The following is a 17524-nucleotide window of genomic DNA, read 5'->3' as shown; positions in this document are numbered from 1 at the left end:
CAGGCGTTCCTCTGCAAAGACCAGTCAGCCAAGCAGGTGGCCAGAATTCTCTGGGACAAGTTCTTCTGTGTGTACGGGTTCCCAGAGCGTATCCATAGCGACCAAGGGGCCAGCTTTGAGAGTCAGCTGATCAGTGAGCTGCTCAGAGTGTCTGGTATAAGGAAATCACATACCACCCCTTATCATCCTATGGGCAATGGAAGCGTGGAACGTTTTAACAGGACTCTAGGCAACATGATCCGTGCACTGACTCCTGTCACGAAAGCCAACTGGCCAAGGCGTCTTCAGACGTTGACATTCATGTACAACAGCACGGTTCATGAGACAACAGGATATGCTCCTTTCTTTTTGATGTTCGGACGGACTCCTCGTCTACCAGTTGATGTGCTTTTCCGCACTGTCCTGAATGATTCAGCTGTGGTCAGTTATGACAAGTATGTGGTGTCCCTTACAAAAGATCTAAAGGATGCCATGCTGATAGCCCAGGCACACGTCACAAAAGAACAGCACCGTCACACTGAGCTCTACAACAAGAGAGCAAAAGGGCCCACCATCGATGTTGGTGACCGTGTGTTGGTAGCCAACAAGAGGGAGAGAGGAAAGAGAAAGGTTGCTGATCGCTGGGAATCAACTGTGTATACCGTGGTGGGTAGGAACACTGAAACGCACACTTACAAGATACAGGACACGGTCACTAGACGGGAAAGAGTGGTCCACCGAAACCTCTTGATGTTGGTGAATTTCCTGCCTGTAGACGACACAAGTGTGTTCTCTGACCCAGGTTCATCCCTGCCTTCTGTTCAAGTGTCCAAGTCAAGCGACGACTCTGCCTCAGTTAATGGACAAGACTCCTTGCCGGATGGTATGGATGGAGACCGTGATGGTCGGGTTCCTAGCTCAGGATCTGAGCGAACGCAGAGGAAGACTGGTCAAGAGCCTGTGGATGCTGAGGGAAGAACTGTCGAGTGGGTCGTTCAATCACCATTCCCCGAACCATCTGAAGTTGAGTCAGTTGGAAATGGAGGAACAGAACCAGCCCCCCTTATCCCTCAGAACAATCCAGAGATGTCTGAAGGCCCCACAGACCATTCTGTCACCTCTGGCCCAAGACTAGTGACCGACACTGATGTTTGTACAGATGTTGTTAGACACACAGATGGACAGTCAGATAGTTGTGACTCAGACATGCTCACACCTACACAGACTGATGGACGGACTGTTGTGACACAGACAGACAAGGCTACCGACACACATAGTATTGACACTTTAGCTACTGTCTCACAGTCTCAAAATCCCAGTTTATCCACACAGGTGAGATCTAGGTTTGGCCGCATTATCAAGCCAGTTGACAGACTGATCCAAACTATGTCAAGACAAGACATCGTTCACACACATCCATCCATGCAGACTGTTTGCAGGTCAGTCTTTCAGGTATTTCATGACTAGTCAGTGTCGTTTGAAGTCATGTTCAAACACATTTAGTAATGTGATGTAGTCCAAGTCTGGATAGTTTTGAGGAGATTGGCTTGGCTATTGACTTTAAGTACACTGTAAATGGGTCTTGTGGGGTGTATAAGGCACCCTGCTGCCAGTGGTTGGTTGGAGAGTTTATGCGCTCTTCCTCCACTTCATCCGTCTTGGATACCTTCGTGGTTGGCTGTCCTGTAATTGGTGACCCTTTGACTAGTGTTGACAGGGAATGTACTGGTTTCCCTTTGGAAATGCTTTGCGGTCACTGATTGTATTTGGCGAATTTCAGAGGGGGTGGGTGTAACGGAGTTATAAATGCAAATAGATTAAATGTAAATAGAGTTTGAGTTTCGCCATAAATAAGGGTGTTTTATTACTGTTGGTGTTTTGGAGCCACCTTTGGGGATGTGACGTACTGCAGGTCTGCAAGTTATTATATTCATATGTCGTTGTCATAATCAGACAGAAGAAATATGCCTGTCAGCGGTAGGTCCATAACGAAAAATGACCATCACAATTTGTACATTTTTAGATAGCTAGATGCAATAAATGTCGAGAAGTTCGACATGTAATTTGTATTTTCTATAATAAGTATGTAATGTGATGATTTGTAATGTAAGTTTGTTAATGGGCAGAAAGTTTGATTATATAATATTTCTTGAACACGAGGTTCATTGTTCACACGGAGATTAGCAAGCTAGAACACTGGGAACCTTCCACTACTCACGTTCCGAAGCTAGCTAAATATAGAATAGTATACTAATAGCCATACTGAACCTGACGTGTTTTCTATTTTGTTTCACTTGTGCAGATACTCGTATGTCATCCGTTGTTTGTTTATCATCAGGTATGACGCTCCAATGCCAACATGTGTGTGTTATGCGTGCATTGTTGTTTTAATTGTTTGTTTGTGCACTGGTTTGCTTTTGTGTGATAATGTGTATATAGCGGGACAGAAGAAATATGCCTGTCAGCGATACTCGTATGTCATCCGTTGTTTGTTTATCATCAGAATAAAGTTGAAAAGCTGCAAATCCGTCTCCGTCCCTGACTGCAATAGAACCGTTACAAAAGCTCTTAGTGAATCATTATGAAGAACTTACTTTCCAGAAGACAATCATTGTGTTGCTGCTCATCCTCCTCTTTCTTCACTTTAACCTCGACTGTCTGTAGTGTTTCATTATGAGCGGAGCTTAGTGACTCTGTGCAGTCTGATTCAGTTTTACAGTGAAGATCTGCAATGGGCTTTTCTTCTTCATCTTGGCATGTAATCATGTGTCCATATTCCTCTTCTTTTATGTCCTCTTCTTTCACTCTCAGTCTCAGGGGTACCTGGTGTGTTTCATCACCGCAAAAGCTCAACGGTAGTCCCAGATTCATGTTAAAAAAAGAACCAGAGATGATTCCGTGCTGAGTTCCCTATATGGTCAGGGAAACGCCACAAAGAGAAAAACAATGGCTTTCAGGCTCGGGGTCTTCCTTCTTTGCAAAAGTTCCATAGATCGACTGGCACGTCGTATTTTTCACGGAGGAATTCACTTCTATATTGTCGCAGTAAGATAGCACATAAAGATCAGTTAGGTTAGTATTTACGACAAGCAGTGTGTATCCGGTACGTTCTTACTTGTGAACATACACATACTAGTGTGCAAGATATCTATGCTAGTGTGTATGTTCTTACTTGTGAACATCCGGTAGCTGGCAAGCCAACCAGAAACATATGCATTACTGCCACTGTCTGGACAGGAGCGTGACTGCAGTACGCTCTCTCGTTTAACTACATTACATAGGATTAACCTTTTCATGTCTATGGTCACATTCCCATCCAGACGGTGGCAGTAATGCATAGGTTTCCGGATGTACCGGATGTTCACAAGTAACAACATTTCAGAAGAGTCGTGTGTCCTATGGAGTTTCGTCGTTGTTTGTTCAAGAAAAACAGAGTTTCATCGATTTTGTTAAACACTGCTCGAGGTCCTGTCAGACGAATAATCACTACACTAAATGAACAAATCTCCGTGTGCGACTTTAGGTAAGGTACGTTTTAGTCACAGTATCATAACTAACCTACATCGTAACCTAACCATAATACTGAAATGCAATGTGGCAATGTTTGTTATTGTGTTCGTTTTTATCATTTTAATCTATGAAAACAGAGTTTAAAATCCGTTTCCCTTTTTGTTCTCCGGACTTTATAGTAAACTCTGGACGGGATCATTTCTGCCCCGTTGCTAACATGAATCTTGGACTGCCGTATAGCCGTGATGAAACACAAAGTTACCCCTGACGCTGACAGAATAGGACATAAACGAAGATGAATATGGACATATGAGTACATGCCGAGATGAAGAAACGCCTGTTGCAGATCTTCACTGTAAAACTGTACGGAACTTCAAAGAGACGATAAGTTGTCGCGGCCGGGAGATATACAAACAACGCAATGGAACACCCAAGAGGCTACAGGGATTTCTGGACCGATGAACAGATGCGATTCATGCTCAATCAACTAAATGAGATGAAAATCTAAAGGTTATTGGATGGGAGGGTGACCAGAAATGGCGAAATATCTAAGAAGGTGGCCCTGAAGATGGTGGAAGCCGGCTTTCCAGCCAGGGCCCATGAACAGGTCTTGTTTCGCTGGCAGAATTTGAAGAAGGCGTACTTGAAGGCTAAACGGGACAAGTGGCCGTGGTAGCACTACGTGCCCGTTCTACGATGTCCTTGATGAACTTCTTGTGAGCCTACCCCGGCCCCTAGTCAGGCACAACCGCGTAGTTTCGGGTGTTCAGTTTGCAACTACCATGGGTAAGTTAGATTCAGTTGCATCACACTAAAAAAGTGCATGCTAGCTGACCCATAGTGTTTGTGAGACGTGTAAGCAGTGCTAAATATGTGTTGAAACATGTGTACATTCCTATAAATTGCGAGGAATTATACCGACGATGAAAACAAGGTACAATCGTAAAACTTAATGCTAGGTCCCACTTGCTAACCCCAACTTTCGAAGCTGACGTGGGGTGCCACTGGCTAGCTGGCCCATTGATTTTGAAAAACGTGTTAGCAGTTCTAAATATGTTTTAAAACACGTGTACCATCCCCTAACTTACAGAATTAAACCGACGATGTGAACAAGGTACAATCATAAAACGTAAGTCGTACGCCAGCGGTCCCGCACAAGCAGACTGAGTAACAGCTTCTTTCCACAAGCCATCAGACTCATCAACACTGAAGAAAACCACATGAACATTCCAAAGTCACTTCACCATGCCACTGGCACTTTACTGTTGCACCTTGTGACCACTGATTGTACTTCTGCTGCTATGTGTGTGTGTGTGTGTGTGTGTGTGTGTGTGTGTGTGTGTGTGTGTGTGTGTGTGTGTGTGTGTGAGAGAGAGATTATTGTCAATGTCTTATTTTAATGATTGTACTTCTGCTGCTATGTGTGTGTGTGTGTGTGTGTGTGTGTGTGTGAAAGAGAGATTATTGTCAATGTCTTATTTTAATGATTGTACTTCTGCTGCTGTGTGTGTGTGTGTGTTTGTGAGAGAGAGAGAGATTATTGTCAATGTCTTATTTAAATGTTTTTTAGTGAAACTGCACATTGGAGACTGGTCAAATGCAATTTCAAACTTCTGTGCTAACCCTGTTACATAGATTTTTGACAATAAAGTACACTTTGACTTTGACTGATGGATGCCACATGCTAGCTGGCCCATTGTTTGAGCAAATGTGTTTACGTGTTGTAGACCTTCCCCCTAACTTGCAAGGAATTCAATTTAGGATGCAAGCTAGTTACAAACGTAATAAAGTGTACTTTGATCATGAACGTTTTGTGCTGTACCATCTTATAGATACTACAATGGACCCGGAGGAGACTGAGACTATGCTGCTGGGAGGCTCATCTGAATCCTCCTCATCTAGGGCGTCTTCATCTGGCACTCCTCCACCTTCAAGAACTCCACTGCCTACTACAACTACAGCTGATCTACCTGGTAAGTTCTGCAATAATATAATAATTATAATATAACATATGGGCATCACAAAAAATCTTCATGCGATGCATCCACTCATCCTGTTTAGTCTCACAAACAGCTGATGTCAAGGCTAATAGAATAGAATAGAAAAGCCTTTATTGTCATTGTTTTTGCATACAACGAAATTTGAAGTGCTCTCTTTTTGGTGCGAAGAGGGACAACATATAACACAACAACATATAACTCAACAATATTACAACTATCTAAAAACAGTAGGAACAGCTTCATTTATTGACCATTGAACAAAGCTCTTAGTGCATCATTATGAAGTACTTACAACAAAAGTTCCATGGAATAGATTAAAGTACTTCCCTGAGAAACAATATATACATCAACAGTACACAGAATAATAAATACAGAAAATACAGAGATGGTATGTGTTGCTACCATGTGCCTAATTGGCAAATGACCGTATGTATACCTGCTGTTTCTTAAGGGACAAGGACCCAGCAGGGCAAAGGAGAGACGTGGATGTGCTTGTGAACCAGATGCAGGTCATGTATCAAGAATGGATGGAGGACATGGAAAGAAGTGAGGCTCGGGAGGAACGGCTGATCGCCAGCATCCTCCAGAGCACTGACCGTAAGACGAACTAGAAGACCCTCCAGTCCGCTTTTTTCAATCCTTATGGTCTTTTACAAACCTCAGCCAGGCAAAGTACAACGTTGTCCCGGAAGAAAAACTTGCTTCCTTTAGCTCTGACAATGTCCCCCAACTCTGAGAAATGTTTTTTCCAGCAGGGCAATGCTCCATGCCACACAGCCAGGCCAGTAAAGGTGTGGATGGAGTACCACCAGATCAGGACCCTGTCATGGCCAGCCCAATTTCGAGACCTGAATCCCATAAAAAACCTCTGAAATGTGATCAAGAGGAAGATGGATGGTCACAAGCCATGAAAAGAAGCCGAGCTGCTTGAATTCTTGCACCAGGAGTAGCATAAAGTCACCCAACGGCAATGTGAAAGACTGGTGGAGAGCATGCCAAGACACATGAAAGTTGTGATTTTAAATCAAGGTTATTCCACCATAAAATTGATTTCTGAACTCTTCCTAAGTGTAAGCATTAGTATTGTGTAGTTTAAAAATGAATATGAGCTTGTTTTCTTTGCATTATTCGAGATCTGAAGACACTGCATCTTTTTTGCTATTTTGACCAATTGTCATTTTTCTGCAAATAAATGATCTAAATGACAATATTTGTATTTGAAATTTGGTAGGAATGTTGCCAGTAGGTTATAGAATAAAACAAAAATGTACATTTTACTTTAACACATACCAATAAATAGTAAAACCAGAGAAACTGATCATTTTGAAGTGGTCTCTTAATTTTTTCCGCGGCTGTATATGGTTCTACACATTGGTTGGCTTAAATTAAAGAAGGCACTTGGTCCATCAAATGCAATCAGTTAAACTGTTTTATTATGTCATTTTAGTTTACATTTCAGAGCAGCAAAACTTAAACATTTGTCAGAAAATGAATGTCATGGGAAACTAACAATAACATTTCCCGATGCACCAACATCTTGACAGTGTGTGTAAAAATTTGAAGCGGATTGACAAAAGTTTACAAGTGGTACACATCAGTTTCCATATGGTGTCTTGAGACTGGACCTCTGGGGGGATGGGGTTGATGCCAGGACACAAAGGTCTCTAGCAGGAAGAGGGGGAGGGGAGGGTCACATGTAATTTGCATCTCAGTGAGAGACAGAGTACACAGCCAAAGTGAGTTGCAGATACAGAGCAAGCAGTAAATGTTATTACTATAATAATAACAACCATATTTCCAGTTATATCATGACGTCTATAAGGTTCTCAGAACCTCTCCAACCTCACCAAATACAAAAGCAGGTACCTGTCACTGTATATCAGTGGCAGCTGGTGGTTTTTAAAGTGAGGGAGGAAGGACTGCTCGCTAGGTTGCCATTGGCCTGCCTATTCTGTTGGTGGCATAAGAATGTGAGATACAAATTGTTTCAGGGCGTTTTTGTGAACTAAAGTACAAAATAGCAGGCAGGGATAAAATTGATACAAAGCCACCAGTGGGGCACCATTGTGCTTTGAGAGCTGATGGGCAGCAGGTCTTTGGACTAGACAAGGGCCAGAAGGCCAGGATGCAAAGCCAATGGGCGGAACAAGGAGCTGATTGCCCAACGGCGGAGTAAGGCACCGATTGCCAAACGAGGATCTGGTTTGAAAAATACTGCAGAAAATGGGGAAAAACACTGAACGTCAAATGCGGTTTGGCAAAGACGCTGATTGGGCTATGGTCGCAATGGAGGTAAATCAGTTCCTGAGTGCATTAATGGGGCTTCTTTGGGGTGTTGATAGCAGGAAGGAGTTGGCATTTATACCATTCAGTCGGTTGAGAGAATACAGGGGAAAGATCAAGCCTCATACTGTGTGATCTTAAGATTATGTTGCTCCTCTCCAGTGTGTATTAATACAAGGGTTTTAAGATTTGAGGTTGTAAATGCTTTTCCACACTACACACATGTATGAGCTTTCTCTTCAGTGTGTGTTAGCATATGCCTGTTGAGGTTATTAAGGTGTGCAAATGTTTTCTCGCACTCTGAACATTTATGAGGCTTCTCTCCAGTGTGTACTAGCATATGGGTTTTAAGATTTGAAATCTGAGAAAATGCTTTTCCACACTGGGCACATTTATGAGGCTTCTCTCCAGTGTGTTTTAACATATGGGTTTTAAGACTTGAAATCTGTGAAAATGCTTTTCCACACTGGGCACATTTATGAGGCTTCTCTCCAGTGTGTACTAGCATATGGGTTTTAAGATTTGAAATCTGTGAAAATGCTTTTCCACACTGGGCACATACATGAGGCTTCTCTCCAGTGTGTATTAACATATGTGTTTTAAGACTTGAAGTGTGTGAAAATGCTTTTCCACACTGGGCACATTTATGAGACTTCTCTCCAGTGTGTATTTGCATGTGGATTTTAAGTTTTGAAATCTGTGAAAATGCTTTTCCACACTCGGCACATACATGAGACTTCTCTCCAGTGTGTATTAGTATATGCCTTTGAAGACTAGAGGAAAATGTAAATGTTTTTCCACACTGGTTACATTTATGAGGCTTCTCTCCAGTGTGTATTAACATATGTGTTTTAAGATTTGAAACCTTTGTAAATGCTTTTCCACACTGTGCACATTTATGAGGCTTCTCTCCAGTGTGTATTTGCATGTGGATTTTAAGACTTGAAGTTTGTGAAAAAGTTTGTCCACACTGGGCACATTTATGAGGCGTCTCTCCAGTGTGTATTCGCATGTGGATTTTAAGATTTGAAATCTGTGAAAATGCTTTTCCACACTGGGCACATTTATGAGGCTTCTCTCCAGTGTGTGTTAACATATGCTGTTTAAGATTTATAAACTGTGAAAATGCTTTTCCACACTGGGCACATTTATGAGGCTTCTCTCCGGTGTGTATTAACATATGGGTTTGAAGATGTGGAATCTGTGAAAATGCTTTTCCACACTGGGCACATGTATGAGGCTTCTCTCCAGTGTGTATTAACATATGTGTTTTAAGATATGTAATCTGTGAAAATGCTTTTCCACACTGGGCACATTCATGAGGCTTCTCTCCACTGTGTATTAACATATGGGTTTGAAGATTTGAAGTGTGTGAAAATGCTTTCCCACACTCGGCACATACATGACGCTTTTTACCAGTGTGTATTAGTATATGCCTTTGAAGACTTGAGGAACATTTAAATGTTTTTCCACACTGCACACATTTATGAGGCTTCTCTCCAGTGTGTATTCGCATGTGGATTTTAAGATTTGAAAACTGTGAAAATGCTTTTCCACACTGGGCACATTTATGAAGCTTCTCACCAGTGTTCTGCTTTTGATTAACACTAATAGTGTGTGTTTCCTGGTGTTCCTCGAGTTCTCTCAGGACCGTGAAACACTTCCTGCAGACTGTGCAGTGGTAAGGCCTTTCATTGAGTTGCTGGTTGAGTTCATCATTCTGTCCATGGAGCTTCTGTTGGGTTCCATCTGAATGTTCTGCACCTGAAAGAGATTCATATGGATTTAGAATGACAGACAGATGTTGTAGATGCAGCAATTCATTGTTACCCGATGAGGAAATATTCCATTGTTTGGATGTTTTGATATACCTAGAAGAGTTACATTGGTCATTATTAAACTTGCTTTTCTGGCTTAACCCCTTCACTAGTAAAACAAAATCAATTTTCTTACTCACATTGACTGTGCTAGCATTTGGCATAGTCACCACACTAATTGGCATAGTAACCAGTAGGGGTGGGAATCGGCAAAAATGTGACTAGGCAACGTCACTATCAACAGATAGTTTTTCATACACGTTAACGTGCAGGAAGGCTTTTGATGGCTGTTCTCTGGATTGTCCGCCATCCCGCCACCCTAAATCTTTGAATGTGCGTGTTTCAATATAATAACAGTCCGTTTAAAACAATGATACCAGAGCATGATATGAATTAAACAAAGCCTCGATGTAAATACATAAAATAAACATTAAAAAAAAAGTTTTTTTTTTTTTTTTTTTTTTTTTAAATATGGATCGGCCCATTGTCACCGATACCCGATCTAGAAATGTCTTCAATATCGGTACCGATACCGATACAAATATCGGATCGGTGCATCCCTAATCGACTGTGCATTTGTCATAGTCGCCACACTAATTGGCATAGTAACCAGTAGGGGTGAGAATCTGCAAAAATGTGACGATTCGATAGTATTGCGATAGCTAGAAGTTAGAAGTTATGCTTCTCACCCCTTGTTCGCTAACATTACATTGATACAAAAGGACCACCAGCTAAACGAATTAAATGGTATGAATGTCTCATTCTTCCCATATAAAGAAAAAAAACAGCCCGTGTCACTGTGATCTGTCTCATCGTCTGACGGCCTGAATTAGTTTCTGCCGTTCTCATTCTGTTTTGCTATCCTATTTATCCGTATAGGGACCGCTAACTCCAAATGGTACCTTGTTAGATGGGCTCTAAAGTTTGTCGTATTCCATCGGTACTTAATTAAGCCAAGAGCTCAAATGTAGTCATCCACTCTATCCCTCTAACCTGTAATAGTAATGACTTCATTAACAACCTTCTTTACACTCCCAGTCCCCCTTACTGACACTACACCAGAAACACCCATGTGACCTGGGGTTTTCCCAGAATCCTTCACCACTACACTACTTGTTAGGCCCGACACGTAGCCGAGGGCCGGCAAACCCTTGAGCAGTACATTATTGACGATACAGTACTGCCTCGAGTACCTTATTGCTTTTATAATACGGTTGCCAGCCACATTATAAATAGTAAGCTACCTTTTAGGACAAAATAGTTGTGTATCGCATTTCAGTAGCCCAGAGAAAATAATCCCCCTCTGTGTGTCTGTTTCTATACAATGGAATCCTCACACTTGTTAGCCTAGCACCAAAAGTTTGTTGATGATTAGCTAGGAGATCGACATTAATTTGTGCGTCGTCTGAAAACATCACAGGTCTCCTTGCTAGATCTCGCACCATCTAATGCAGTCACATTGCTCATTTCAGAGTTTCAATTAAAATAACAAAAATGACAATGGGACACTTTCAATACAATTATATTTCATTTAAACAGGCCTCAACATTCTAAATCATTCTAATTTGCTATGGAGTAATGCTGGGAGCGCTGCTCTCTATCCATTAAATAGGGAATGTATTTCACGTGTAGAACCTATTTAGAATGGCTGACCTTACATAAGACGGCAGTGAAAAAGCCCAGAGACTGGAGGCAAAGAGTACCTCTGCCCTGAGCTGCCAACTCTCCCATTTTTCCCGGGTTTCTCCCGTTTTCTGATCCATCTCCTGCCGCCCTCCCGTTTTGTCCTATCTCCCGGTAATCTCCCGTATTTCACGAGTTACAAACGTATTTTATTAATAATCAAATCAAAATGTGTGTCAATGTTCTAAAGTTGCCAGATCATGAATGAAACGCAAGCATGAGAGGCATAGCAAGCGTCAGCCAATCAAATTGCCTTTAATGCATCTATACATTTATCTATACATGTCTATGTATTAGACCCTGCCAGCAGTCTGACGTCATCATTAATTGACCATTGAACAAAGCTCTTAGTGAATCATTATGAAGAACTTACTTTCCAGAAGACAATCATTGTGTTTCTTCTCATCCTCCTCTTTCTTCACTTTAACCTCGACTGTATGTAGTGTTTCATTATGAGCGGAGCTTAGTGACTCTGTGCAGTCTGATTCAGTTTTACAGTGAAGATCTGCAATGGGCTTTTCTTCTTCATCTTGGCATGTAATCATGTGTCCATATTCCTCTTCTTTTATGTCCTCTTCTTTCACTCTCAGTCTCAGGGGTACCTGGTGTGTTTCATCACCGCAAAAGCTCAACGGTAGTCCCAGATTCATGTTAAAAAAAGAACCAGAGATGATCCCGTCCAGAGTTCCCTATATGGTCAGGGAAACGCCACAAAGAGAAAAACAATGGCTTTCAGGCTCGGGGTTCTTCCTTCTTTGCAAAAGTTCCATAGATCGACTGGCACGTCGTATTTTTCACGGAGGAAATCACTTCTATATTGTCGCAGTAAGATAGCACATAAAGATCAGTTAGGTTAGTATTTACGACAAGCAGTGTGTATCCGGTACGTTCTTACTTGTGAACATACACATACTAGTGTGCAAGATATCTATGCTAGTGTGCATGTTCTTACTTGTGAACATCCGGTAGCTGGCAAGCCAACCAGAAACATATGCATTACTGCCACTGTCTGGACAGGAGCGTGACTGCAGTACGCTCTCTCGTTTAACTACATTACATAGGATTAACCTATTCATGTCTATGGTCACATTCCCATCCAGACGGTGGCAGTAATGCATAGGTTTCTGGTTGGCTTGCCCACTACCGGATGTTCACAAGTAACAACATTTCAGAAGAGTCGTGTGTCCTATGGAGTTTCGTCGTTGTTTGTTCAAGAAAAACAGGGTTTCATCGATTTTGTTAAACACTGCTCGAGGTCCTGTCAGACGAATAATCACTACACTAAATGAACAAATCTCCGTGTGCGACTTTAGGTAAGGTACGTTTTAGTCACAGTATCATAACTAACCTACATCGTAACCTAACCATAATACTGAAATGCAATGTGGCAATGTTTGTTATTGTGTTCGTTTTTATCATTTTAATCTATGAAAACAGAGTTTAAAATCCGTTTCCCTTTTTGTTCTCCGGACTTTATAGTAAACTCTGGACGGGATCATAGCCGTGATGCAACACAAAGTTACCCCTGACGCTGACAGAATAGGACATAAACGAAGATGAATATGGACATATGAGTACATGCCGAGATGAAGAAACGCCTGTTGCAGATCTTCACTGTAAAACTGTACGGAACTTCAAAGAGACGATAAGTTGTCGCGGCCGGGAGATACATACAAACAACGCAATGGAACACCCAAGAGGCTACAGGGATTTCTGGACCGATGAACAGACGCGATTCATGCTCAATCAACTAAATGAGATGAAAATCTAAAGGTTATTGGATGGGAGGGTGACCAGAAATGGCGAAATATCTAAGAAGGTGGCCCTGAAGATGGTGGAAGCCGGTTTTCTAGCCAGGGCCCATGAACAGGTCTTGTTTCGCTGGCAGAATTTGAAGAAGGCGTACTTGAAGGCTAAACGGGACAAGTGGCCGTGGTAGCACTACGTGCCCGTTCTACGATGTCATTGAGGAACTTCTTGTGAGCCTACCCCGGCCCCTAGTCAGGCACAACCGCGTAGTTTTGGGTGTTCAGTTGGCAACTACCATGGGTAAGTTAGATTCAGTTGCATCACACTAAAAAAGTGCATGCTAGCTGACCCATAGTGTTTGTGAGACGTGTTAGCAGTGCTAAATATGCGTTGAAACATGTGTACATTCCTATAACTTGCGAGGAATTAAACCGACGATGAAAACAAGGTACAATCGTAAAACATAAGGCTAGGTCCCACTTGCTAACCCCAACTTTCGAAGCTGACGTGGGGTGCCACTGGCTAGCTGGCCCATTGATTTTGAAGCAGTTCTAAATATGTTTTGAAACACGTGTACCATCCCCTAACTTACAGAATTAAACCGACGATGTGAACAAGGTACAATCATAAAACGTAAGTCGTACGCCAGCGGTCCCGCACAAGCAGACTGAGTAACAGCTTCTTTCCACAAGCCATCAGACTCAACACTGAAGAAAACCACATGAACATTCCAAAGTCACTTCACCATGCCACTGGCACTTTACTGTTGAACCTTGTGACCACTGATTGTACTTCTGCTGCTATGTGTGTGTGTGTGTGTGTGTGTGTGTGAGTGTGTGTGTGTGTGTGTGTGAGAGAGAGAGAGATTATTGTCAATGTCTTATTTAAATGATTGTACTTCTGCTGCTGTTTGTGTGTGTGTGTGTGTGTGTGTGTGTGTGTGTGTGAGAGAGAGATTATTGTCAATGTCTTATTTAAATGTTTTTTAGTTAAACTGCACATTGGAGACTGGTCAAACGCAATTTCAAACTTCTGTGCTAACCCTGTTACATAGATTTTTGACAAAGTACACTTTGACTTTGACTGATGGATGCCACATGCTAGCTGTCCAATTGTTTGAGCAAATGTGTTAACGTGTTGTAGACCTTCCCCCTAACTTGCAAGGAATTCAATTTAGGATGCAAGCTCGTTAAAAACGTAATAAAGTGTACTTTGATCATGATTGTTTGTGCTGTACCATCTTATAGATACTACAATGGACGCGGAGGAGACTGAGAATACGCTGCTGGGAGGCTCACCTGGATCCTCCTCACCTAGAGGCGACTCCATCTGGCACTCCTCCACCTTCAAGAACTACATTGCCTACTACAACTACAGCGTATCTACCTGGTAGGTTCTGCAATATTATAATAATCATAATATAACATATGGGCATCACAAAAAAACTTCATGCGATGCACCCACTCATCCTGTGTAGTCTCACAAACAGCTGATGTCATGGCTGTTAGAATAGAATATAAATGCCTTTATTGTCATTGTTTTGGCATACAACGAAATTTGGAGTGCTCTCTTTTTGGTGCGAAGAGGGACAACATATAACACAACAACAACATATAACTCAACAATATTGCAACTATCTAAAAACAGTAGGAACAGCTTCATTAATTGACCATTGAACAAAGCTCTTAGTGCATCATTATGAAGTACTTACAACAAAAGATCCGTGGAATAGATTAAAGTACTTCCCTGAGAAACAATATATACATCAACAGTACACAGAATAATAAATACAGAAAATACAGAGATGGTATGTGTTGCTACCATGTGCCTAATTGGCAAATGACCGTATGTATACCTGCTGTTTCTTAAGGGACAAGGACCCAGCAGGGCAAAGGAGAGACGTGGATGTGCTTGTGAACCAGATGCAGGTCATGTATCAAGAATGGATGGAGGACATGGAAAGAAGTGAGGCTCGGGAGGAGCGGTTGATCGCCAGCATCCTCCAGAGCACTGACCGTATGGTTGAGAAGCTGATGCAGAGAATAGATAACATTCTACCTCAACCAAACACATTCTCACCGCCACAACCACAACTTCATCATCAACAGCCGCCACCACCACAACATCATCATCATCATCAACCTGCGCCACCAAAACATTATCATCAACAACAGCCGCCACCACCACAACATCATCAACCAGCGCCACCACCACAACATCATCATCATCATCAACCATCACCACACGATGAGGATATTGGTTACTTCTCTTAATATTTTGTATAAATAAATCACTTAAAACTGATCTATGACGTCAGTGTCAGTGAGTTCGTCCAGTGATGTAGATGCAGCCTCTAAAACACCCGTCCGTGCAGTCAAAGCAGGCCTGTAATTCCAGCCTTGTCTGGTTGGTCCTTTTCCAGCTTTCACCACAGGCTTTGCAGATTTTAGTTTCTGCCTTTAGCCTGTAATCAAACACTTAACTAAAACTTCTGTGAGTTTCTTTATTTGTGGAATGATAACACGTGAACTGAACAAGAATTGTATCAAACTATATAAAAACTGTCATTTAATTAATGAATACCAAGACGTCTAAAAGTTTGGTCGGCGCAGGGGGAAGTTTAAAAAAAAAATATTTTTGTGTATGCGACAAGACTTTTGTCCAAACCCAATCTGACCTGTCTGTCCTTATTACATGATAAAACTCAATTAATGATACACAACTTTATGTTGGTATAATAAGCATAATCTAGAGGCCTTTGCCTTTCCAATTTCTGATTCCAATTGATCAACTACAAGTCAAGTTATTATCTGTTGTTCCTACAACTTGGATAAGTGACATGACTTTTGTCAGGTATTGTACACCTGGCTGTGGCAGGTCTGATGCAAATTTGTCCGCTTCCACTGACCAGTTAGGATTCACACCTTCCTTCTCATTCTCACAGAAATTGTGCAACGCATTGAGTAATAATAATAATAATAATAATTCATTTTATTTGTTAAGCACTCTTCATTCTAGGCAGAATCTCAGAGTGCAAAAGGACAAAAGGACAGTTTAAGAAAATATATACATTTTTTAAAAAGTAGGAAATGCCTTTATGAATAAAAAGGTTTTTAGGCCAGTCTTAAAACAGTCTAGTGTCTGTGTTGCCCTTAAGTGTAAATGTAGTCTTCTGTCTGTTTGCCCTCATCTGCAGAGGTATGAAAAAAAATGTATTTACCTAGTAAAGACATGTTTTATATCCTAAAGTTTATTTACTGGTATATTTAATTGTGTTGTAAACGGTGACCAGCTAAGGCTCACCGTCAACATATGGGGCTGGTTTTAACGCATAATACCTTTACATTTAATGTTATATTTGTGTTGTAAACGGTTAACAGCATAAGGCTCAACGTCAACATATGGGGCTATGTTGTATTACTGTTACTAGTAATGAATGCACTGCTTAACTAATAATTCAATCAACTTGAAGCGTAACATCATAAACCTTGGTGGATTTCAAACGTAAACAAATGCGCTTGTCACCGTTTACAACACAATTAAATATACCAGTAAATAAACCCACATTATGCGTGAACCGTTTGTGTTTGCGCATGCGGACTCACATCAGGCAGGGACTCACATTTGGCAGCGACAGTTACCACAGGGTGAAGATTAATTTGACTGAAATCGCCATAGTTACCACAGGGTGAAGGTTCATATGAGTTAAGTCTTCCAGATGAAGGTTACTTACCATCAGACAAATGGGTTTACATGGCATGTTGTACTCAAATCATTTTATTTTTTTTTGTTAAAAGGTTAACTATCCACGCATTGTACTTGCACTGCAAAAATGTTGAACGTGCAACATTACAGCCCTCAAGTCATCATCATTAAATATATCAGCTATCTGACAAATCCTTAACTTCATCTGCATCATTTTTGGATGTCCCCTTACCCTTCCTGTGTCCAGCACCTGGTGAGTGTCCCCTTACCCTTCCTGTGTCCAGCACCTGGTGAGTGTCCCCTTACCCTTCCTGTGTCCAGCACCTGGTGAGTGTCCCCTTACCCTTACCCTTCCTGTGTCCAGCACCTGGTGAGTGTCCCCTTACCCTTCCTGTGTCAAGCACCTGGTGAGTGTCCCCTTACCCTTCCTGTGTCCAGCACCTGGTGAGTGTCCCCTTACCCTTCCTGTGTCTCTGGACAATTTTGTCTGGTAGATCTGCCAAATAAAGTGAACTGGGACAAATCTTTATTCCAACTCTAACTGCCAGTCGCTCTCTGGAAATTTAACAAATAAGAAAACAGAGCTGTGTTCAAAGGTCAATTCATTATTGTAGATCTTTGAGTCAAATCTATTAGTCTGATGTCCTCATTGGTTGACTAATAGATTTGATGTCACTTTCTGCAGGCTTTTGAAACCTTTAGAAATGTCTAAATTACCTGAATATATATGGTTCTACACATTGGTTGGCTTAAATTAAAGAAGGCACTTGGTCCATCAAATGCAATCAGTTAAACTGT

The 17524-nt window shown here is 41.6% G+C and overlaps 1 protein-coding gene across 1 annotated transcript; it reads left to right on the top strand.

The window, feature by feature from the left end:
• Positions 1 to 13120: 13120 nt before the first annotated feature.
• Positions 13121 to 15272, top strand: LOC308369079 (uncharacterized protein; the record flags this gene model as incomplete). The annotated part of the gene is made up of 4 exons (XM_080843416.1): positions 13121 to 13321; positions 14269 to 14410; positions 14892 to 15037; positions 15130 to 15272. The coding sequence occupies exons 1-4, from the start codon at positions 13318 to 13320 to the stop codon at positions 15270 to 15272; spliced, it is 435 nt and encodes a 144-aa protein (XP_080699542.1). The 5' UTR covers positions 13121 to 13317.
• Positions 15273 to 17524: the final 2252 nt, after the last annotated feature.

This window comes from Sprattus sprattus (genome assembly GCF_963457725.1).
Source record: "Sprattus sprattus genome assembly, chromosome: 1".
Classification (NCBI taxonomy): domain Eukaryota; kingdom Metazoa; phylum Chordata; class Actinopteri; order Clupeiformes; family Clupeidae; genus Sprattus; species Sprattus sprattus.
This window is presented reverse-complemented; position numbering and strand designations above follow the sequence as displayed.